Source organism: Coregonus lavaretus (genome assembly GCF_964263955.1).
Source record: "Coregonus lavaretus genome assembly, chromosome: 18".
In the NCBI taxonomy this organism is placed as follows: Eukaryota; Metazoa; Chordata; class Actinopteri; order Salmoniformes; family Salmonidae; genus Coregonus; species Coregonus lavaretus.
The window spans coordinates 6,438,596-6,460,742 of record NC_140005.1 but is presented as its reverse complement, the minus strand read 5'-3'; the positions used below and the strand labels follow the sequence as shown (position 1 = coordinate 6,460,742).

At 42.0% G+C, this 22,147-nt stretch overlaps 1 protein-coding gene across 1 annotated transcript in view; it reads right to left on the bottom strand.

Moving 5' to 3' along the window:
• Window positions 1-905: 905 nt before the first annotated feature.
• LOC311145960 (putative phospholipid-transporting ATPase IA) overlaps window positions 906-22,147 on the bottom strand; it is a 32,789-nt gene continuing 11,547 nt past the window's right edge. The window contains exons 13-34 of the mRNA XM_084182363.1: window positions 21,258-21,330; window positions 21,060-21,165; window positions 19,112-19,194; window positions 18,899-18,948; window positions 18,709-18,778; window positions 15,269-15,353; window positions 14,687-14,826; window positions 14,178-14,316; window positions 13,755-13,819; window positions 13,323-13,495; window positions 12,294-12,477; window positions 11,479-11,589; window positions 10,809-10,883; window positions 10,591-10,713; window positions 10,225-10,303; window positions 10,070-10,131; window positions 9,793-9,849; window positions 9,575-9,682; window positions 9,310-9,398; window positions 9,137-9,229; window positions 8,931-9,025; window positions 906-2,347 (exon numbers count right to left, since the gene is read on the bottom strand). Of these exons, the coding sequence (XP_084038489.1) occupies window positions 2,244-2,347; window positions 8,931-9,025; window positions 9,137-9,229; window positions 9,310-9,398; window positions 9,575-9,682; window positions 9,793-9,849; window positions 10,070-10,131; window positions 10,225-10,303; window positions 10,591-10,713; window positions 10,809-10,883; window positions 11,479-11,589; window positions 12,294-12,477; window positions 13,323-13,495; window positions 13,755-13,819; window positions 14,178-14,316; window positions 14,687-14,826; window positions 15,269-15,353; window positions 18,709-18,778; window positions 18,899-18,948; window positions 19,112-19,194; window positions 21,060-21,165; window positions 21,258-21,330 (2,164 nt within the window). The 3' untranslated portion in view covers window positions 906-2,243. The remainder of the gene's footprint in view (window positions 2,348-8,930; window positions 9,026-9,136; window positions 9,230-9,309; window positions 9,399-9,574; window positions 9,683-9,792; window positions 9,850-10,069; window positions 10,132-10,224; window positions 10,304-10,590; window positions 10,714-10,808; window positions 10,884-11,478; window positions 11,590-12,293; window positions 12,478-13,322; window positions 13,496-13,754; window positions 13,820-14,177; window positions 14,317-14,686; window positions 14,827-15,268; window positions 15,354-18,708; window positions 18,779-18,898; window positions 18,949-19,111; window positions 19,195-21,059; window positions 21,166-21,257; window positions 21,331-22,147) is intronic.

Sequence of the window (22,147 nt, the reverse complement as noted above, 5' to 3'; positions counted from 1 at the left end):
ATGGATATTCAGGCATTTTGAATTTTGTGAAAAACACTTAAAACGCTACTCTTCTGGCACCGAATGACCGATCTGCACAAAACTTTATATGTGGCATCTATGGACAGTGGTCTCTCAATGCAATATTTTCCAGACTAGTACCTATAAGCATTCACGTGGGCGTGGTCTGGCACATAACTGCATATAAATCAGTGGTCTGGTACATAACTGCATATAAATCAGTCAAGGATATTCTTATTGTAACAACATTCGGTACTCGTGTTGCAAACACTGTCAAGACTCAACATATAACATTCATATCGACCACACGGTGGCGCTATAACGGGCACGTTTATATCTCTTGGTCTGTTTGACTCAGTAACGAAATGGCACACATGCTCAGGGATATGAGTCTAGCTAACCCACGTGATATGTCAGACACTATTGGCCTGATTTTGATGAATCTTGGGTGAATGTGTCTTGCCGTAGAGATCCGCCATTTACAAAATTATACTGATTGTCCCAAGGGGGGGCTCTGCATCATTCGTGGGTGACGACATGTTTGCTGTTGCCTTGGTTTAAAAATCAATTCACTGTTTTGCAAAAGGCCAGTGAGTTCTGTGTCTTGTGAAAAACGTTTTCGAAAATTGACATTGTTTGGTTCAATGCTTGTACGCGATTGAGAAAAACTAACAATGAATGTTCACACTATAAAAGTTAAACTAAACTCTACTCTGTACAGGTTCTGGGCTAAACATGTGGTTGGATAATGCCACATCTTGTGCAAGCACAGCATACCTCCCACTCTATCAGCACACACTGCTTATACAACATATGTGAGTGAGGGATGCTCGTATACTTCATCGTTATAGTGTTTTAAATATCAGTGAAAAGTGTGAGCAAAGAAAGTCCACACAGACTAGAAGAAAGGTTGCATTTTAGTGTAGCAGTGGTTTTATTCAGTAGTCCCTTATGCATCTGAGAATGAAATATTAAAAAAAGTAAACTTGTTAAATTATGAATTCCTTATTTGGACTCAAGGAACACAAGAACACATTAATACATTAATACATTTTTTTTTCTCTGAACGAAAACCAAGCTATATCCAGCTTTCACGGACATTCAGTTTGAGTGGTATTTCTGTGTAAATGGGTATCCATTTCCCCAAAAATACTCTGATCTATTCAAGTCACAAACACTCACTCACACAACATGGATAAAATTCAAATGAACCAATTAATGCATACTTCCTTTTCCTCGGTCAGTGAGAATATATTTGCATTGCAGTGAAAAGAGCCATGGACGGATTTTAAACCATGCAAAAGACAAAGAAATACTTTTTTTTTTTTTTTACTAAGAACATGCACACATGCTATAGCATTACTGGATGAGAGAAACTCTCTGAAAGGCACTGTTGGGATGGATCGACTGGAGAGAGAAACATGGAATGCAAAGAATCTTTCAGAGATATATTCTTAAAATGAGAAGCCCATCATCAAGTCAACAACCTGTAACGCATGCGATATCATTCTGGAGTGCAATGATCGAGTGCAAATGGCATTCAATCATCATGGACTACATTCATAGCCCCCGCCCATTGGTTACACACATTACTCTTTGGCAAGCAACATCACAGGGTTTCCCATTCTCTTACACAGTTCAGGTTTAGGGATGATTTGTGGATCATTTTGGTCCAACATGGCTCTTTATGTGGCATGTACACCTTGTTGAGTTTGGTCTTACGCCACACCCAAAAATAAAATATGAGACGTTCCTTTTCCAAGGCCACCCCCGTTGCTTAGAATTGAACTCTTCCGCAGACAAATATAAAAACAGGTAAAGTCTTCAGGACAAAGACACATTAAAAAGTCAGTGCTTGGGACAAACTTAAAATGAATAAACACTTTCTGTAAATGTTTTTTTCCTCTCTTCGGTGCTCTCCAGAAACAGCCCTTAGCTCCTCCTCCTACCTCCTCTTGTGTAGATCTGATAGGACAGGTAAAACCAATATGATATACATACCACCTTTCCCTGAGTGGAATTCGCCCCATATTGCTGACACCTATCCAGTCTTCTCAGATCAACAGAAGTTCCTCAGGGGGTTCTGGGCTTTGGGGGTTGTTTCTGGACGAGGCCTTCACTCCAGACTTTCTGGAGGAAGTTGACCGGCCCACTTTGTGGGGTGACTTCCTGTCAACCTCCTCCAATAGGGAGGGCTGTGTGCAGCATGTGATAGGAGGGCATCGCTGAGGAGGAGAGAGGCTTCACCACTGGGGCTGATCGGGCCTCTGCTTGGTGGTGTCGTACGACCGGATCACGTCGGACTGTGACACCGCTCCGTTTTCATCCTGAGAGAAGGCATAGCCGTCTAAGGGAAAACAAGCATATTATACTTATATTCATCTCAGACGCCATTACAAAATCTCACGCTGGCCACCTAGTGAGGTTTTCAAATCTGGACTAACTAGTAGGAAGTATAACCCCACCCCCCTCTCAAAGGGCTTGTTCAGCCGACTGCCTACTGACTGATCTACAAACCACCTTGCATAATAAATAACTACTCATTGTTATTTGTAGATCAGTCAGTCTGTCACAATTTACCCACAATGCATCACAGATGCAGTCAACTCAAACACACTCAAAGCCCGTACCAAAGCTTGTTCCCTGCAGACGAAGCACTACTGCACACACTACATTATCACAAACTGAAGGTGCACAAAGCCAGGACAGTTAGATCAACAACCCACAACTAAATTACAGATATAATAACAAGCTCAATATTAGGTCAAGGGAAATGTCTCTAACACAGGATGTGATGGATGGGTCGGTTAGGAAAGAGATCAGGACTGGGGACGGATCCAGCAGCTACCTACCCAATATACACTACATGACCAAAAGTATGTGGACACCTGCTCGTCGAACATCTCAGTCTAAAATCATGGGCATTAATATGGAGTTGGTCCCCCCTTTGCTGCTATAACAGCCTCCACTCTTCTGGGAAGGCTTTCCACTAGATGTTGGAACATTGCTGCGGGGAATTGATTCCATTCAGCCACAAGAGCATTAGTGAAGTCGGGCATTGATGTTGGGCGATTAGGCCTGGCTCGCAGTCGGCGTTCCAATTCATTCCAAAGGTGTTCGATGGGGTTCAGGTCAGGGCTCTGTGCAGGCCAGTCAAGTTCTTCCACACCGATCTCGACAAACCATTTCTGTATGGACCTCGCTTTGTTCATGGGGGGCATTGTCATGCTGAAACAGGAAAGGGCCTTCCCCAAACTGTTGCCACAAAGTTGGAAGCACATATTCGTCTAGAATATCATTGTATGCTGTAGCGTTAAGATTTCCCTTCACTGGAACTAAGGGGCCTAGCCTGAATCATGAAAAACAGCCCCAGACCATTATTCCTCCTCCACCAAACTTTACAGTTGGCACTATGCATTGGGGTAGCGTTCTCCTGGCATCTGCCAAACCCAGATTTGTCCATCGGACTGCCAGATGGTGAAGCGTGATTCATCACTCCAGAGAACGCGTTTCCACCGCTCCAGAGTCCAATGGTGGTGAGCTTTACACCATTCTAGCCGACGCTTGGCATTGCGCATGGTGGTCTTAGGCTTGTGTGCAGCTGCTCGGCCATGGAAACCCATTTCATGAAGCTCCCGACGAACAGTTATTGTGCTGACGTTGCTTCCAGAGGCAGTTTGGAACTCGGTAGTGAGTGTTGCAACCGAGGATAGACAATTTTTACGCGCTACATGCTTCAGCACTTGCCGGTCCCGTTCTGTGAGCTTGTGTGGCTTACCACTTCGCGGGTGAGATGTTGTTGCTCCTAGACGTTTCCACTTCACAATAACAGCACTTACAGTTGACCGGGGCAGCTCTAGCAGGGCAGAAATTTGACAAACTGACTTGTTGGAAAGGTGGCATCCTATGACGGTGCCACGTTGAAAATCACTGAGCTCTTCAGTAAGGCTATTCTACTGCCAATGTTTGTCTCTGGAGATTGCATGGCTGTGTGCTCGATTTTATACACCTGTCAGCAACGGGTGTGGCTGAAATAACCGAATCCACTAATTTGAAGGGGTGTCCACATACTTTTGTATATATAGTGTATATCCCAAACAATACTTATCCTACATAATACATATTCTACACAATAGTTTATTCTCATATTAAGAACAATTTATTTTATTCTAGCCCGGGGACTACAGTAAGGTCCGTCTTTCAATCTACAGGGAAGATTCTAACCTAACCACGGTCAAAGCTCTATGACTCTAGGGAAGTTTTCAAACTAAAGGGAAGATTCTAACCTAACCACGGTCAAAGCTCTATGACTCTAGGGAAGTTTTCAAACTAAAGGGAAGATTCTAACCTAACCACTGTCAAAGCTCTATGACTCTAGGGAAGTTTTCAAACTAAAGGGAAGATTCTAACCTAACCACGGTCAAAGCTCTATGACTCTAGGGAAGTTTTCAAACTAAAGGGAAGATTCTAACCTAACCACGGTCAAAGCTCTATGACTCTAGGGAAGTTTTCAAACTAAAGGGAAGATTCTAACCTAACCACGGTCAAAGCTCTATGACTCTAGGGAAGTTTTCAAACTAAAGGGAAGATTCTAACCTAACCACGGTCAAAGCTCTATGACTCTAGGGAAGTTTTCAAACTAAAGGGAAGATTCTAACCTAACCACGGTCAAAGCTCTATGACTCTAGGGAAGTTTTCAAACTAAAAGGAAGATTCTAACCTAACCACGGTCAAAGCTCTATGACTCTAGGGAAGTTTTCAAACTAAAGGGAAGATTCTAACCTAACCACGGTCAAAGCTCTATGACTCTAGGGACGTTTTCAAACTAAAGGGAAGATTCTAACCTAACCACAGTCAAAGCTCTATGACTCTAGGGAAGTTTTCAAACTAAAGGGAAGATTCTAACCTAACCACGGTCAAAGCTCTATGACTCTAGGGAAGTTTTCAAACTAAAGGGAAGATTCTAACCTAACCACTGTCAAAGCTCTATGACTCTAGGGAAGTTTTCAAACTAAAGGGAAGATTCTAACCTAACCACTGTCAAAGCTCTATGACTCTAGGGAAGTTTTCAAACTAAAGGGAAGATTCTAACCTAACCACGGTCAAAGCTCTATGACTCTAGGGAAGTTTTCAAACTAAAGGGAAGATTCTAACCTAACCACGGTCAAAGCTCTATGACTCTAGGGAAGTTTTCAAACTAAAAGGAAGATTCTAACCTAACCACGGTCAAAGCTCTATGACTCTAAGGAAGTTTTCAAACTAAAGGGAAGATTCTAACCTAACCACTGTCAAAGCTCTATGACTCTAGGGAAGTTTTCAAACTAAAGGGAAGATTCTAACCTAACCACTGTCAAAGGTCTATGACTCTAGGGAAGTTTTCAAACTAAAGGGAAGATTCTAACCTAACCACGGTCAAAGCTCTATGACTCTAGGGAAGTTTTCAAACTAAAGGGAAGATTCTAACCTAACCACGGTCAAAGCTCTATGACTCTAGGGAAGTTTTCAAACTAAAGGGAAGATTCTAACCTAACCACGGTCAAAGCTCTATGACTCTAGGGAAGTTTTCAAACTAAAGGGAAGATTCTAACCTAACCACTGTCAAAGGTCTATGACTCTAGGGAAGTTTTCAAACTAAAGGGAAGATTCTAACCTAACCACGGTCAAAGCTCTATGACTCTAGGGAAGTTTTCAAACTAAAGGGAAGATTCTAACCTAACCACGGTCAAAGCTCTATGACTCTAGGGAAGTTTTCAAACTAAAGGGAAGATTCTAACCTAACCACTGTCAAAGCTCTATGACTCTAGGGAAGTTTTCAAACTAAAGGGAAGATTCTAACCTAACCACTGTCAAAGCTCTATGACTCTAGGGAAGTTTTCAAACTAAAGGGAAGATTCTAACCTAACCACTGTCAAAGCTCTATGACTCTAGGGAAGTTTTCAAACTAAAGGGAAGATTCTAACCTAATCACGGTCAAAGCTCTATGACTCTAGGGAAGTTTTCAAACTAAAGGGAAGATTCTAACCTAACTACGGTCAAAGCTCTATGACTCTAGGGAAGTTTTCAAACTAAAGGGAAGATTCTAACCTAACCACTGTCAAAGCTCTATGACTCTAGGGAAGTTTTCAAACTAAAGGGAAGATTCTAACCTAACCACGGTCAAAGCTCTATGACTCTAGGGAAGTTTTCAAACTAAAGGGAAGATTCTAACCTAACCACTGTCAAAGCTCTATGACTCTAGGGAAGTTTTCAAACTAAAGGGAAGATTCTAACCTAACCACGGTCAAAGCTCTATGACTCTAGGGAAGTTTTCAAACTAAAGGGAAGATTCTAACCTAACCACTGTCAAAGCTCTATGACTCTAGGGAAGTTTTCAAACTAAAGGGAATATTCTAACCTAATCACGGTCAAAGCTCTATGACTCTAGGGAAGTTTTCAAACTAAAGGGAAGATTCTAACCTAACTACGGTCAAAGCTCTATGACTCTAGGGAAGTTTTCAAACTAAAGGGAAGATTCTAACCTAACCACTGTCAAAGCTCTATGACTCTAGGGAAGTTTTCAAACTAAAGGGAAGATTCTAACCTAACCACGGTCAAAGCTCTATGACTCTAGGGAAGTTTTCAAACTAAAGGGAAGATTCTAACCTAACCACGGTCAAAGCTCTATGACTCTAGGGAAGTTTTCAAACTAAAGGGAAGATTCTAACCTAACCACGGTCAAAGCTCTATGACTCTAGGGAAGTTTTCAAACTAAAGGGAAGATTCTAACCTAACCACGGTCAAAGCTCTATGACTCTAGGGAAGTTTTCAAACTAAAGGGAAGATTCTAACCTAACCACGGTCAAAGCTCTATGACTCTAGGGAAGTTTTCAAACTAAATGGAAGATTCTAACCTAACCACTGTCAAAGCTCTATGACTCTAGGGAAGTTTTCAAACTAAAGGGAAGATTCTAACCTAACCACTGTCAAAGCTCTATGACTCTAGGGAAGTTTTCAAACTAAAGGGAAGATTCTAACCTAACCACTGTCAAAGCTCTATGACTCTAGGGAAGTTTTCAAACTAAAGGGAAGATTCTAACCTAATCACGGTCAAAGCTCTATGACTCTAGGGAAGTTTTCAAACTAAAGGGAAGATTCTAACCTAACTACGGTCAAAGCTCTATGACTCTAGGGAAGTTTTCAAACTAAAGGGAAGATTCTAACCTAACCACTGTCAAAGCTCTATGACTCTAGGGAAGTTTTCAAACTAAAGGGAAGATTCTAACCTAACCACGGTCAAAGCTCTATGACTCTAGGGAAGTTTTCAAACTAAAGGGAAGGTTCTAACCTAACCACTGTCAAAGCTCTATGACTCTAGGGAAGTTTTCAAACTAAAGGGAAGATTCTAACCTAATCACGGTCAAAGCTCTATGACTCTAGGGAAGTTTTCAAACTAAAGGGAAGATTCTAACCTAACTACGGTCAAAGCTCTATGACTCTAGGGAAGTTTTCAAACTAAAGGGAAGATTCTAACCTAACCACTGTCAAAGCTCTATGACTCTAGGGAAGTTTTCAAACTAAAGGGAAGATTCTAACCTAACAACGGTCAAAGCTCTATGACTCTAGGGAAGTTTTCAAACTAAAGGGAAGATTCTAACCTAACCACGGTCAAAGCTCTATGACTCTAGGGAAGTTTTCAAACTAAAGGGAAGATTCTAACCTAACCACGGTCAAAGCTCTATGACTCTAGGGAAGTTTTCAAACTAAAGGGAAGATTCTAACCTAACCACGGTCAAAGCTCTATGACTCTAGGGAAGTTTTCAAACTAAAGGGAAGATTCTAACCTAATCACGGTCAAAGCTCTATGACTCTAGGGAAGTTTTCAAACTAAAGGGAAGATTCTAACCTAACCACTGTCAAAGCTCTATGACTCTAGGGAAGCTTTCAAACTAAAGGGAAGATTCTAACCTAACCACGGTCAAAGCTCTATGACTCTAGGGAAGTTTTCAAACTAAAGGGAAGATTCTAACCTAACCACTGTCAAAGCTCTATGACTCTAGGGAAGTTTTCAAACTAAAGGGAAGATTCTAACCTAACCACGGTCAAAGCTCTATGACTCTAGGGAAGTTTACCTACTTTACATTACATTACATTACGTACACTGAGATCCAACCTTGTGAGGGGCTCACTAACCTTCACACCTCGAGTGACAACGACAATCTCACCCCCTCCATGCCTGCGTGTGTATGGGGGCAGTGAGGGAGGGACAAATGGCATTGTGGGAAATTTTGTCAAAAATGTTGTCAAAGACAGTACAGTATGAAGATGGACATAAACTGCTTCTCCAATAGAAATCCCTGATCACGCTTGTAGGCGATGTCATGGCGACGTTGGCTAGCTAAGCTCATGCGTAGAAACACGTCATCGGGTCTAACAGTCGTCTATCTATCCCATGTGCAGGCCGTCAAATCAAAGGCACTCCTTCGATATAAAGTTGTTGTTTTTTTGGAAAATTAAAACGTGTCAGTTTGTCACTTTCACGACGTTGGAATAATAACATGTTCAACTACTTAAGACATTGGCTCGAATCTAGGTTGTGCCTTTAGATTTCGAGAAAATGAACTACTAAGGAAGCATTTTTCACTTCTCTCTTTGACTTCTCAAATCCCAAACCCCTGCTTGGTCTGTTTGGTCTGCTTGGTCTGCTTGCTCTGTTTGGTCTGCTTGGTCTGTTTGGTCTGTTTGGTCTGCTTGGTCTGTTTGGTCTGTTTGGTCTGCTTGGTCTGCTTGGTCTGCTTGGTCTGTTTGGTCTGTTTCGCAAGCGTTTCTGGAAGTCTTGCAATGTTGTGCCTCTGGGTTTAGAAAGTGTGGTGTTGTTGATGTTAATGTTCTACAGTACAACTGATGAACACATAGAAGGAACACAAAGAGATGGACAACTGTGTGCGACTCACGTAGCATGTTCTGAGGGACGGACTCAGTGCTGTACGCTGACGATATGCTGTTCTTCTTAAATGTGTTCTTCAGGAGCTGAGCTCTCTCGGACAAGCTGCACACACACAGAGAAGAGTCAGACAAACACACCACACACACACACAAGTATGTCAAACAAAAAGCATGCACACACGCACAATAATACAGTTAGACGGTATAAAAACACCTTTTCCCATGAACCACTACTCCAGGGTCCTGAGCATTAGCCTCCAGCTCCTGCACCTCATCAACCAGGTTCTTCCAGAAAGACCTCTTCACCCTGAGAGAGAGATCTAAGTTATCTTAAAGTGTAGTTGTTCCTCAGATGCTAGTGCTGTATGCTTTAAGGTCTGGACTCACACTCTGAACGCCACGTCAAACAGCAGCGAGGTGACTGGGATGAAGAGGAGACTCATCCAGAACACTCCTGAGGTGAACAGCATCTCTGCCTGCAAAACACACACACACAACACACACACACACAAAACACACACACAACACACACACACAAATACATTTAAAACTTTCGACAGGTGAATAGTAAGTTTGCTTCTTTGTTGCAAATTGTGCAACATATTTATCTGACAAATGCATATTGTTGGAAATGGAGCGATCAGTACTTTACCTGCCCAGACATGTCTGGTGCAATAGGTATAACTGGCCACAAGGTGGAGTAGAGCCAGAAGAACAACACCCACAGGCAGACACTGCCCCAGATGGCTATGTGACTGAACTACGGAGGAGGAGGGAGCACCAGAGAGTGTCAGGTAAACATCACACTTGCCAACTGTTTCCTCATCGCCATATTCTGAATGACAGAAATGGGAAGCCTATTGAACCCACCAGTGTCCAGGATGAAGTCTCCAGTCCAGCTTTGAGACAAACGGTTATCACCACAAACTGGGGACGAAGAAGAGAGAGAACGCTAAATCACTTTACCAAGCAACATTTCATGAGGATATGGAAAATCAGAGGTATCTCTATTGAACTCTTGCTACTGCGTGTACACGGAATTCAGTGACAATTTTACCAAAGTGTTTTCAGACATTTCATTGAGAGCTGGGAAGGCTATCCAAAAACAAACCAGACTTTTTTTTGGGGGGGCATGCAGTCAACCTACCGTGTAAACCATATTTCCTAATAGAAGATAGTCTGGAGTCTTCCCATTCCAAGACACAGTGTCTGGAATAAAGAAACCAAACATGCAGGACTGCTTAATACTAGAACGGACTGAGACAGACAGACAGACAGACAGGACAGACACACACAGCGTACCGTGCTGGAAGGCCTGCAGGGGGAGCCAGAAGAGGATGACAGAGTGGAGGAGGCCGTTGAGACAGTGAGCCCAGAACACCTGCAGCGGGACAGGGGAAACATAACTAAGAGGGCCTAGCTCCAAATACCAAATGGACCTTTAGCCCCTAACGCTATGCACATTTTTTTATTGTACAGGCATTGTCCGGTTATCTGTTTAGCTTTGAAAACTTGGTAAATGCCCAAATGTTGAACTGTGAAATAGATTATGCGAACGTTACACGCCCAAATTCGTGCTGCTCACGATTGATAAATGAGTAAGGCCCCCCCCCGTCTCCTTTACACAAGGCATTAATGAAGACAGGGGTTAAGGAGTGGAGGGTGTACCTTAGTGTTGAAACCCAGTGCGTTCTGGGAGGTCTTGTAGAGTTCTGGGTATTTTAGCATGTTCTCTTTCCTGCAGCAGCGCTCAAATATACCCAGGGCCAGAGGAGGCATTGCTGTGAAGATCTGTCACACACACACAATACATAGACAAAAAATGATACATTCACATGCACCAAGCGGTAAATCAGGGAGTGAATAAGGAGTGTACACACACTTACCACATTATAAAGACCAATGCACCAACGTTCGAATAGAATCTGACCAGAGAATCCGTTCACGATCGCAAACCAGATCTGAAATACAGGATGAATGAGTGAGTTTCTCTATTATGCACTGATATCCAGGTTGATGACATAGGGTTGCACAATTCCGGTAACTTTCTCAAAATTCACAGGTTTTCCCAAAATCCCAATCCCAAATTTAAAACTCATGGTTGGAGGATTTTGGATTTCCCTGCTTATTCCTTCCTAATTCTGGGAATCTTCCAACCAGGACTTCTGGAAAACCTGGGAATTTTGTGAAAGTTACCAGAATTGTGCAGCCCTACTGAAGCAGCCCTACTGAAGCAGCCCTACTGAAGCAGCCCTACTGAAGCAGACCTACTGAAGCAGACCTACTGAAGCAGCCCTACTGAAGCAGCCCTACTGAAGCAGCCCTACTGAAGCAGCCCTACTGAAGCAGCCCTACTGAAGCAGCCCTACTGAAGCAGACCTACTGAAGCAGCCCTACTGAAGCAGCCCTACTGAAGCAGCCCTACTGAAGCAGCCCTACTGAAGCAGCCCTACTGAAGCAGACCTACTGAAGCAGCCCTACTGAAGCAGCCCTACTGAAGCAGCCCTACTGAAGCAGCCCTACTGAAGCAGCCCTACTGAAGCAGACCTACTGTACCTCTATGATGTACAACACTATGTTCTTGTAGAAACAGTACAGGATGCATTTGGACACTCGGTTGTAGTTCCACGCCCCATGGACTAGGAGCAGATTCCTCAGGTACTTAAACTGAAAAGACAGGGAACGAGACAGAGAGAGACAGCGAGAGAGAGCGAGACAGAGACAGAGAGAGAGAGAGAGGACACAGAGAGACACAGAGAGAGACAGACAGAGACAGAGAGAGAGACAGACACAGAGAGAGACACAGCGACACAGAGAGAGACAGAGAGACAGAGACAGACAAAGCGAGACACAGAGGACACACAGAGAGAGAGAGAGAGAGACACAGGGAGAGACACAGCGACACAGAGAGAGACAGAGAGACAGAGACAGAGAGAGAGACACAGAGAGAGAGAGAGAGAGAGACACAGAGAGAGAGACAGAGAGACATAGGGAGAGAGAGAGACACAGGGAGAGACACAGCAACACAGAGAGAGACAGAGAGACAGAGACAGAGAGAGACACAGAGAGAGAGAGAGAGAGAGAGAGAGAGAGAGAGAGAGGAGAGAGAGACAGACAGAGAGAGACAGAGAGAGAGAGAGACAGACACAGAGACAGAGACAGAGAGAGAGATAGAGAGAGAGACTGAGACAGAGACAGAGACAGAGACAGAGACAGAGAGACGCCACTTATTAGGGTTGGGTGATATCCACATTATCATACAGTCGATTTGCCTTTGTTAAATAATGCGATAAATGATATTATCGCCCCCTAAAAACCGGTCCTCAAATACATTCAGAAGCAATGCTACGTTAAAGGGATAGACGGGTTACCTGGGCGATGGAGTAGTCGGAGGAGTTGGCGGCCTGCAGGCCCTCGTTGCCAGAGATGCCCACACCAACGTGAGCCGTCTGGATCATGCCCACGTCGTTGGCACCGTCACCGACGGCCAGGGTGATCACCTTCACCTGCCTCTTGACCAGGTCCACCACCTCCGACTTCTGCAGTGGAGACACCCTGGGGACACACGTGATATTGTATCATGACTGAATATGATTGTTTATAGCAGGGCTCTCCAACCCTGTTCCTGGAGAGCTACCCTTCTGTAGGTTTTCACTCCAACCCTAATCTAGTGCACCTGATTCTAATAATTAGCTGGTTGATAAGCTGAACCAGGTTAGTTACAACTGGGGTTGGAGTGAAAACCTACAGGAGGGTAGCTCTCCAGGAACAGGGTTGGAGTGAACACCTACAGGAGGGTAGCTCTCCAGGAACAGGTTGGAGTGAACACCTACAGGAGGGTATCTCTCCAGGAACAGGTTGGAGTGAACACCTACAGGAGGGTATCTCTCCAGGAACAGGTTGGAGTGAACACTTACAGGAGGGTATCTCTCCAGGAACAGGTTGGAGTGAACACTTACAGGAGGGTATCTCTCCAGGAACAGGGCTAGAGAGGCCTGGTTTATAGTGTCTCATTACTCTGTCGTCTGTCTGTCAGATGTTGTTATATGGAGGAGTAACATTTACATGAACTTTGCTGCTATTTATTGTCTACTCTACACCCCAGTGTTAGTACTGTCCTACTGACTTTATTATGTTTATGGAGGGTTCTCATTGGTTGAAATTGCTTGATTGTCATTTTGAATCCTTGAAACCGTGAGATGACCACACCACTTGAAGTAATTGTTTGGCTGTTTATGACTGATTAATAACTCATCTTTGAACCAATGATTTGGTCTATAAACTGCTTATCAACTTTCTATGAACCCTTTGTAAAGTACTGGACCATGCTACTGTAACATCTTTAGTTGCAATTCATAGCAGCTGTCTGAATGGAGGGCTCCTTTGCTGTGATTGGCTACCTGCAGCAGATGACGGCCTTGCAGGATAGGGCCAGGTCCAGGAAGTACTGGCGCACCTCGAAGCTGAGGGCGTACTTCAGCGTCTCGCCGTCCATCACCAAGGCAACGTCGTTCTCCCTGTGTAGCGCCTCTCCCAGCATGCCACAGTGATGTCTCAAGGCCACTCGCGTCCCCTAAGATATGATAATAACTTATTGAATGTATGCCATTTAGCAGACACCTTTATACAAAGCAGCTTACAGTACAGTGAGTGCATACATTTTTTGTACATGTGGTTCCTGTGGGAATGGAACTCCCGGCCGTGGTGTTGCTAGCGTCATAATAATACATTTATGAATGACATGCTCAGAACAGAAAAGGCCTCATATCCAGTTCTTGTGTTTTGTTTCCCGTTGTTGACAACAGGAGGGAGAGGTCGGGATTGATACTTACTTCCAGTGTCTCCTCGTTCACGACCAACAGCCCCATGTTCTTCCTCAGCAGCCTACACGAGTGACCTTGAGAGGCAGAGGGCAAGAAGGATTTCATTTGACGGTACTGATCTATAGTGGACCCAAGTGGGTCTGAGCACTTTTAGCGTGTATTTGCAGGTGGAGGTGTGTGAGTGGTGCCAGCCAGTCAGCCAGTCAGTCAGCCAGTCAGTCAGCCAGCCAGCCAGTCAGTCAGTCAGTCAGTCAGTCAGTCAGCCAGTCAGCTAGTCAGTCAGTCAGCTAGTCAGTCAGCCAGTCAGTCAGCCAGTCAGTCAGTCAGTCAGTCAGTCAGCCAGTCAGCCAGTCAGTCAGCCAGTCAGCCAGTCAGCCAGTCAGTCAGTCAGTCAGCCAGTCAGCCAGCCAGTCAGTCAGCCTGTCTCCTCACCTATATTGATGGCAGTCTCCTGCTTGTCTCCGGTGAGGATCCAGATCTTGATGTCAGCTCTGAGCAGAGTCTCTATGGTTTCGGGGACTTTGTCTTGTAGCTTGTCCTCTATGGCTGTGGCACCAAGCAACTGCAGGTTCTGGAAAGAAATACAAGTAAAATACTTTCAAATACTTGAGGTGCACTTGATATAGCTTACCTGGTACAACGGAACCAATGGAGCAGTGGCAGAAGTGCAAATTCTTCCCACCCTGCACTCCGTCAAGCTTAATCAAGCACATAAAGATATGGAGCCAGGCTACACCAATGCCAAATTGTAGCTACATTTAGAATCAAAATCCTGAAAACTTGAAAGAATGTATTTTGTACTATCTCATCATGGGAAATACTGTCGCTTTATGATAGTATTTTCTGACAGCCAGAGGGCAGGGATCCTTTGGAAAAACAAGTTCTAGGTCTACGGTGTGTGTCTTTATTTTATTGTAAAGATGAGTTTTCCTATCGTTTACCCTCTCGATGAGCTCGTAACTCTCCTCCATTTTCAGAGCTCGGTTGGTTAGGGATGTGGTGGCTCTGTGGTACAACTCGGCCCACTGCTCGTATGACTCATCTGAGATGTTGGCCACAGTGTAACACAACGTCCTTAGTCCTGACAAAACACACACAGCAAGAGAGAGAGAGACAGAGAGAAAGAGAGAGACACACACACACAGAGAGAGACACACACACAGCGAGAGAGAGAGACACACAGACAGAGAGAGAGAGAGAGAGAGAGAGAGAGAGATGATACAATGCTCCTGTACAGATACAAGCCCCGCCCCCTACTTGAATAGATCTGAGAGGATTGGATAAGTATAAGAAACATGGTGAAAATTCTGCCCAGCCTATCAGAGAGCAAGATGGAGCTACTACCAAATAGGTTAACCCCATCAGATCCTCTCAGATCTACACAAAGCCAGTATAACCAGATACTTATGACAACGTTAAACAACAACACTATACTTGTATGTAAAAAGGTTCATTGGCTAGATAGTCCTACTCCATAACAACACCATTGGAATGCGTGAGAGAACAGTGTAATGATAGCTCACCCTCTGTAGCAAACTGCTCCAGGTGGTTAAGAGTGATGTTTCTGTACTTGGAGCTGTCCGCCAGTCTCTCGTAGATGACAGAGTCCTGTCAGAAAACCCATCCAGATTGTTGCAACAAACGTGGCTATTTCTTTGAATGTGCAAGAAGATATCATAACTGTTTCTTAGAAGATATCATAACTGTTTCTTAGAAGATATCATACCTGTTTCTTAGAAGATATCATAACAGTTTCTTAGAAGATATCATAACAGTTTCTTAGAAGATATCATAACAGTTTCTTAGAAGAATCATAACTGTTTCTTAGAAGATATCATACCTGTTTCTTAGAAGATATAACAGTTTCTTGGAAAATATCACTGTTTCTTGGAAGATATCATAACGGTTTCTTTGAAGATATAACGGTTTCTTGGAAGATATAACGGTTTCTTGTAAGATATCATAACGGTTTCTTTGAAGATATAACGTTTTTTTTGAATATACCATAACTGTTTCTTAGAAGATAACTGTTTTTTTTCTCACAAATGGACATTGCACTGGTGAAAACTCTTTATTTTTTGTATATTTCGAACATTTAACTTTGAGCTAATTTACAACATGCATATAATTTACACTGAACTATATCCAAACGGTCATCATCAATAGTTTGTAATAGAATAAGTAAACAAGCGTGCCTATCATGAGAAAGAACAATATGGCAAAGATTTTTTTTTAAATGCACAAATGCATTGTCTGAAAGCAACAAAATACATAATTTACACTCAGTGGACCAGTTTATTACGTACTGGGTCGGTCCCCCCTTTCCCTCCAGAACAGCCGGAATATTTCGGGGCATGGATTGTATGTTCAGATACGCTGTGGAGTTCAAACGTTGCTCAATTGGTATCAAGGGACCTAACATGTGCCAGGAAAACATTCCCCAAACCATTACACCACCGCCACCAGCCTGTACCGTTGACACCAGGCAGGATGGGGCCATGGACTCATGCTGCTTACGCCAAATCCTGACTCTGCCATCAGCACGACACAACAGGAACAGGGATTCATCAGACCAGGTGATGTTTTTCAACTCCTCACTTGTCCAGTGTTGGTGATGGCCCTGTCCACTGGAGCTGCTGCTTCTTGTTTTTAGCTGATAGGAGTGGAACCCGGTGTGGACGTCTGCTGCAATAGCCCATCCGTGACAAGGACCGACGAGTTGTGCGTTCCGTGATGGCGTTCTGCGCACCACTGTTGTACTGCGCCGGTATTTGCCTGTTTGTGGCCAGCTCTATAGAAGCTTCATCCCCTACCCTGATACTTTAAACACTTGCAGTCAACTACTGTCTGCTCCCCAATGCACTGTCAGTAAGACTTCCAAGACCTCACCACTTCAACCTACTGCGCCGTGGGTGATGCAACAATGGCCTCGAGAACAGCAGGACTTGTAGTCGCTCTCTTCTCCGTGGCAATGTGTTCTGGGGCAAAACGATGTGAGGAGTATCTGTGAGGAGTATCTTACTCTGTGCATGGGGCGGCAGGTAGCTTAGTAGTTAAGAGCGTTGTGCCAGTAACCGAAAGGTCGCTGGTTCTAATCCCCGAGCCGATTAGGTGAAAAATCTATTGATGTGCCCTTGAGCAAGGCACTTAACCCTAATTGCTCCTGTAAGTCGCTCTGGATAAGAGCGTCTGCTAAATGACAAAAAAATAAAATAAAATAAAATAATAATAATACTCTGTGACTTCAAGAAAGATTTTAACCTACTTAACACTAACATTTATCCATGCTTTCAAAACCACTGGAAAGCTCCAGTTCTTCTGTTGCTTTGACAAAGTCATTTCTGTAGATTATTATTTATTTCATGTGATTAGTGATTCATTTTAAGGTTAAAAAAAAAACCTGCTCCTCATTTTTAAAGTCAACCATGTTAAGTGAACTGAACTCAGGTTTTAATATGCTGAAACTATTCATTTCTTAATACATTTTCAAAAGAAACATTGAACATCTAATAGTCAAATCATAGTGTAAAAAGAAGTGAGCTGGTTCACTCTTTTTGGCCATTTTCTGGTGTTTTGTGGTGGAAACCTAGCGGGTCGAGTAACCTAGCGGATTACCCATAAATAAACAGGCTAGAAATGTTTTAACAATTTAAGTGTTTTTGTGAAGCCTGCATTCAATTGGCCCTCCCTGTTGCACACACCAAGCTTCCATTCCCCCTGTCACGAGGGGATTTATGGATGATTAAAGATGTTATGGTCAACCCTGTTTCTTTATTTGGCACTTATAGGCACTTAATATATTTATGACGGCACCTAATTGGCGGTACGACCCAACAACAAGCACGTCAGTTAGTGTTTTAAAGAGCGACTGCCCCTAAAATGTAACTTCACGTTTTGAAAACGGCCTACGTGTCATCAATATGAGTCAGAAACATGTATTCTAGTGTCAAAATTGACTACAAAGTGTACACTGCAAATAAAGTCAGTCTCATACAAAACAGATTTGCGAGATCATAGCATTTTTTCTATGTAATGCCCATGGTCAATTTGGTTTTACATTCTATATCCCTATGGGGCTAGTTAGGGACCATCAGTAAATTACACAATGTACATGAGACAATATTTTAAAAGTTCAATAGCTCCAAATTTCAAATCACTTAAAAACCTCAAACCAACTATAAATTGTAGAAATTCATATACAAATATTGAAAGCATGTAATGAGAAAACTAGAAGATGTGCAACATGAAAATATTGTCCCATTTACATTGAGTAATTTATTGATGGACCCAAACTATGCCCAGAGATGTGCTATCCAAAGTCAAACCAACTTTGCCACGGTCGCACACCAGCTGGCTGAAGCTAATTGGCGAAATGATTTGACTAACTCTTCCCACCTGCGAACACACACAAGAGACACCCACATCAAACCACCCCCCCCGAAACCAACTCACGTTTTAATTCAGTCATGGTCGCTAGCATTTCTTAATGAGCGAAATTTAAAATGAGGCCGAATCAGGAAGTGCAGTCGCCCTTTAAAGAACGTATTTATTTTGCTCATTTGTACCCCAGTATCTCTATTCGCACATCATCTCATGCACATCTATCATTCCAGTGTTAATACTAATTGTAATTATTTTGCACTATAGCCTATTTATTGCCTTACCTCCATAACTTGCTACATTTGCACACACTGTATATATATTTATTTATGTTGTATTTTTGACTTTGTTTTGTTTTACCCCATATGTAACTCTGTGTTGTTGTTTTTATCGCACTGCTTTGCTTTATCTTGGCCAGGTCGCAGTTGTAAATGAGAACTTGTTCTCAACTGGTTTACCTGGTTAAATAAAGGTGAAATAAATAAATAAATAAAAAAGCAAACTCTGGAGTTGCATTATCTTCATTTGAGGAACACATTAAAAAAAATAGACAATGTGTGTAGTCTTAGTTCTCCATACTAACCGCTCCTTTGCAGTAAAGTCGGATCCGCCCGGACGGTGCACGCATGATGACTGACATCCTTTTGCGATCGCTAAAAAATGAGAAAAGATACGGCTTTTCAAAAGAGAACCAAGAGTCAAATACAGTCCAACAATAGACTGGACACTTACAAGACATCTACAAGACTCATCAAATGCATACAAAAAACTACCTTGTAAATTCGAGGACATTCAGCAACTCAAACCTTTGCTCAGTTCCCAGCTGTAACAAAGACAAAACAATGCCATGTGTTCCTATACAGTAATATGTAGCACTAATAGCAGCTAGAATTCCAAAACTATTAATCTAAAATGTATGGCTCTGATTCAAACAAACATTGTTTTTACTCAAATTCTACATAACATAATAAGTTGGTTCCACTTACAGCGTGTATGATGACTGAGTCTGGGGTTCGTCCAGAGAATACAAAGCCCAGGCTGCTGGCTGCTCTCACCAGGGCCCCTTCATCTAGACAGGGGAAGAAAACATCATAATAAGTAACCTTGAAGTGGTTGAGGATGTTCATATTCAGGAGTGAAGGTGTAGAATCAAAGAGGAAACTGTACAACGTCATAAAGGCAATAGTAGAAGAGGTGTAATATAGTATAAGAGGTGTAATATAGTAGAAGAGGTGTAATATAGTAGAAGAGGTGTAATATACTAGAAGAGGTGTAATATAGTAGAAGAGGTGTAATATAGTAGAAGAGGTGTAATATAGTAGAAGAGGTGTAATATAGTAGAAGAGGAGGTGTAATATAGTAGAAGAGGTGTAATATACTAGAAGAGGTGTAATATAGTATAAGAGGTGTAATATAGTATAAGAGGTGTAATATAGTAGAAGAGGTGTAACATATATAGTAGAAGAGGTGTAATATAGTAGAAGAGGTGTAATATAGTATAAGAGGTGTAATATAGTAGAAGAGGTGTAATATAGTAGAAGAGGTGTAATATAGTAGAAGAGGAGGTGTAATATAGTAGAAGAGGTGTAATATAGTAGAAGAGGTGTAATATAGTAGAAGAGGTGTAATATAGTAGAAGAGGAGGTGTAATATAGTAGAAGAGGTGTAATATAGTAGAAGAGGTGTAATATAGTAGAAGAGGTGTAATATAGTAGAAGAGGTGTAATATAGTAGAAGAGGTGTAATATAGTAGAAGAGGTGTAATATAGTAGAAGAGGTGTAATATAGTATAAGAGGTGTAATATAGTAGAAGAGGTGTAATATAGTAGAAGAGGTGTAATATAGTAGAAGAGGTGTAATATAGTATAAGAGGTGTAATATAGTAGAAGAGGTGTAATATAGTAGAAGAGGTGTAATATAGTAGAAGAGGTGTAATATAGTAGAAGAGGTGTAATATAGTAGAAGAGGTGTAATATAGTAGAAGAGGTGTAATATAGTAGAAGAGGTGTAATATAGTAGAAGAGGAGGTGTAATATAGTAGAAGAGGTGTAATATAGTAGAAGAGGTGTAATATAGTAGAAGAGGTGTAATATAGTAGAAGAGGTGTAATATAGTAGAAGAGGAGGTGTAATATAGTAGAAGAGGAGGTGTAATATAGTAGAAGAGGTGTAATATAGTAGAAGAGGTGTAATATACTAGAAGAGGTGTAATATAGTATAAGAGGTGTAATATAGTATAAGAGGTGTAATATAGTAGAAGAGGTGTAATATAGTAGAAGAGGTGTAACATATATAGTAGAAGAGGTGTAATATAGTAGAAGAGGTGTAATATAGTATAAGAGGTATAATATAGTATAAGAGGTGTAATATAGTAGAAGAGGTGTAATATAGTAGAAGAGGAGGTGTAATATAGTAGAAGAGGTGTAATATAGTAGAAGAGGTGTAATATAGTAGAAGAGGTGTAATATAGTAGAAGAGGAGGTGTAATATAGTAGAAGAGGTGTAATATAGTAGAAGAGGTGTAATATAGTAGAAGAGGTGTAATATAGTAGAAGAGGTGTAATATACTAGAAGAGGTGTAATATACTAGAAGAGGTGTAATATAGTAGAAGAGGTGTAATATAGTAGAAGAGGTGTAATATAGTAGAAGAGGTGTAATATAGTAGAAGAGGAGGTGTAATATAGTATAAGAGGTGTAATATAGTATAAGAGGTGTAATATAGTAGAAGAGGTGTAATATAGTAGAAGAGGTGTAATATAGTAGAAGATGTGTAATATAGTAGAAGAGGTGTAATATAGTAGAAGAGGTGTAATATAGTAGAAGAGGTGTAATATAGTAGAAGAGGTGTAATATAGTAGAAGAGGTGTAATATAGTAGAAGAGGTGTAATCCAATGCATTGGAGAGCTAGAGAATGATATTGTAGACGTGTGTACCTGGGGAAGATGCCTGATAGACTATGGTGTCCTCAGTCTTCTCAGGAACAACAGTGTGGCACACAGCCATCATGGTCAGAAACTCTTGGATAACGGTAGCTGTGAGCTGGACACACACAATTAATACATGACACAAAAAAAAAAAATTCATAATGTTGATACTGACAACTAGTACATAGTCTAACGTTATGTACTCACATGATCATTGTGGAGATTCTCCAGTAAGGATGGATCACCAAAGCCCTCTTCCTCAGGACCGTCTGTGTTGTGCCTTTCAGACACAAAAACAACTAATGTTACATATTTACATTTTTGGTTTATCTACTATTTTAAATATGTTTACAACTGAGATGAGAATAAACATCTGTACTACACCACATAACTGTGTGGATAAGCACTACAATAAAAATACAATGAGATACATATCTAGCAAAGTACATACAGTGGCTTGCGAAAGTATTCCCCCCCTTTGGCATTGGTCCTATTTTGTTGCCTTACAACCTGGAATTCAAATTGATTTTTGGGGGATTTGTATCATTTGATTTACACAACATGCCTACCACTTTGAAGATGCAAAATAAAATAAAATTGTGAAACAAACAAGAAATAAGACAAAAAAAAACTTGAGCGTGCATAACTATTCATCCCCCCAATGTCAATACTTTGTAGAGCCACCTTTTGCAGCAATGACAGCTGCAAGTCTCTTGGGATATGTCTCTATAAGCTTGGCACATCTAGCCACTGGGATTTTTGCCCATTCTTCAAGGCAAAACTGCTCCAGCTCCTTCAAGTTGGATGGGTTCCGCTGGTGTACAGCAATCTTTAAGTCATACCACAGATTCTCAATTGGATTGAGGTCGGGCTTTGACTAGGCCATTCCAAGACATTTAAATGTTTCCCCTTAAACCACTCGAGTGTTGCTTTAGCAGTATACTTAGGATCATTGTCCTGCTGGAAGGTGAACCTCCGTCGCAGTCCAAATCTCTGGAAGACTGAAAGGTTTCTCTCAAGAATTTCTCTGTATTTAGCGCCATCCATCATTCCTTCAATTCTGACCAGTTTCCCAGTCCCTGCCGATGGTGTTCTCG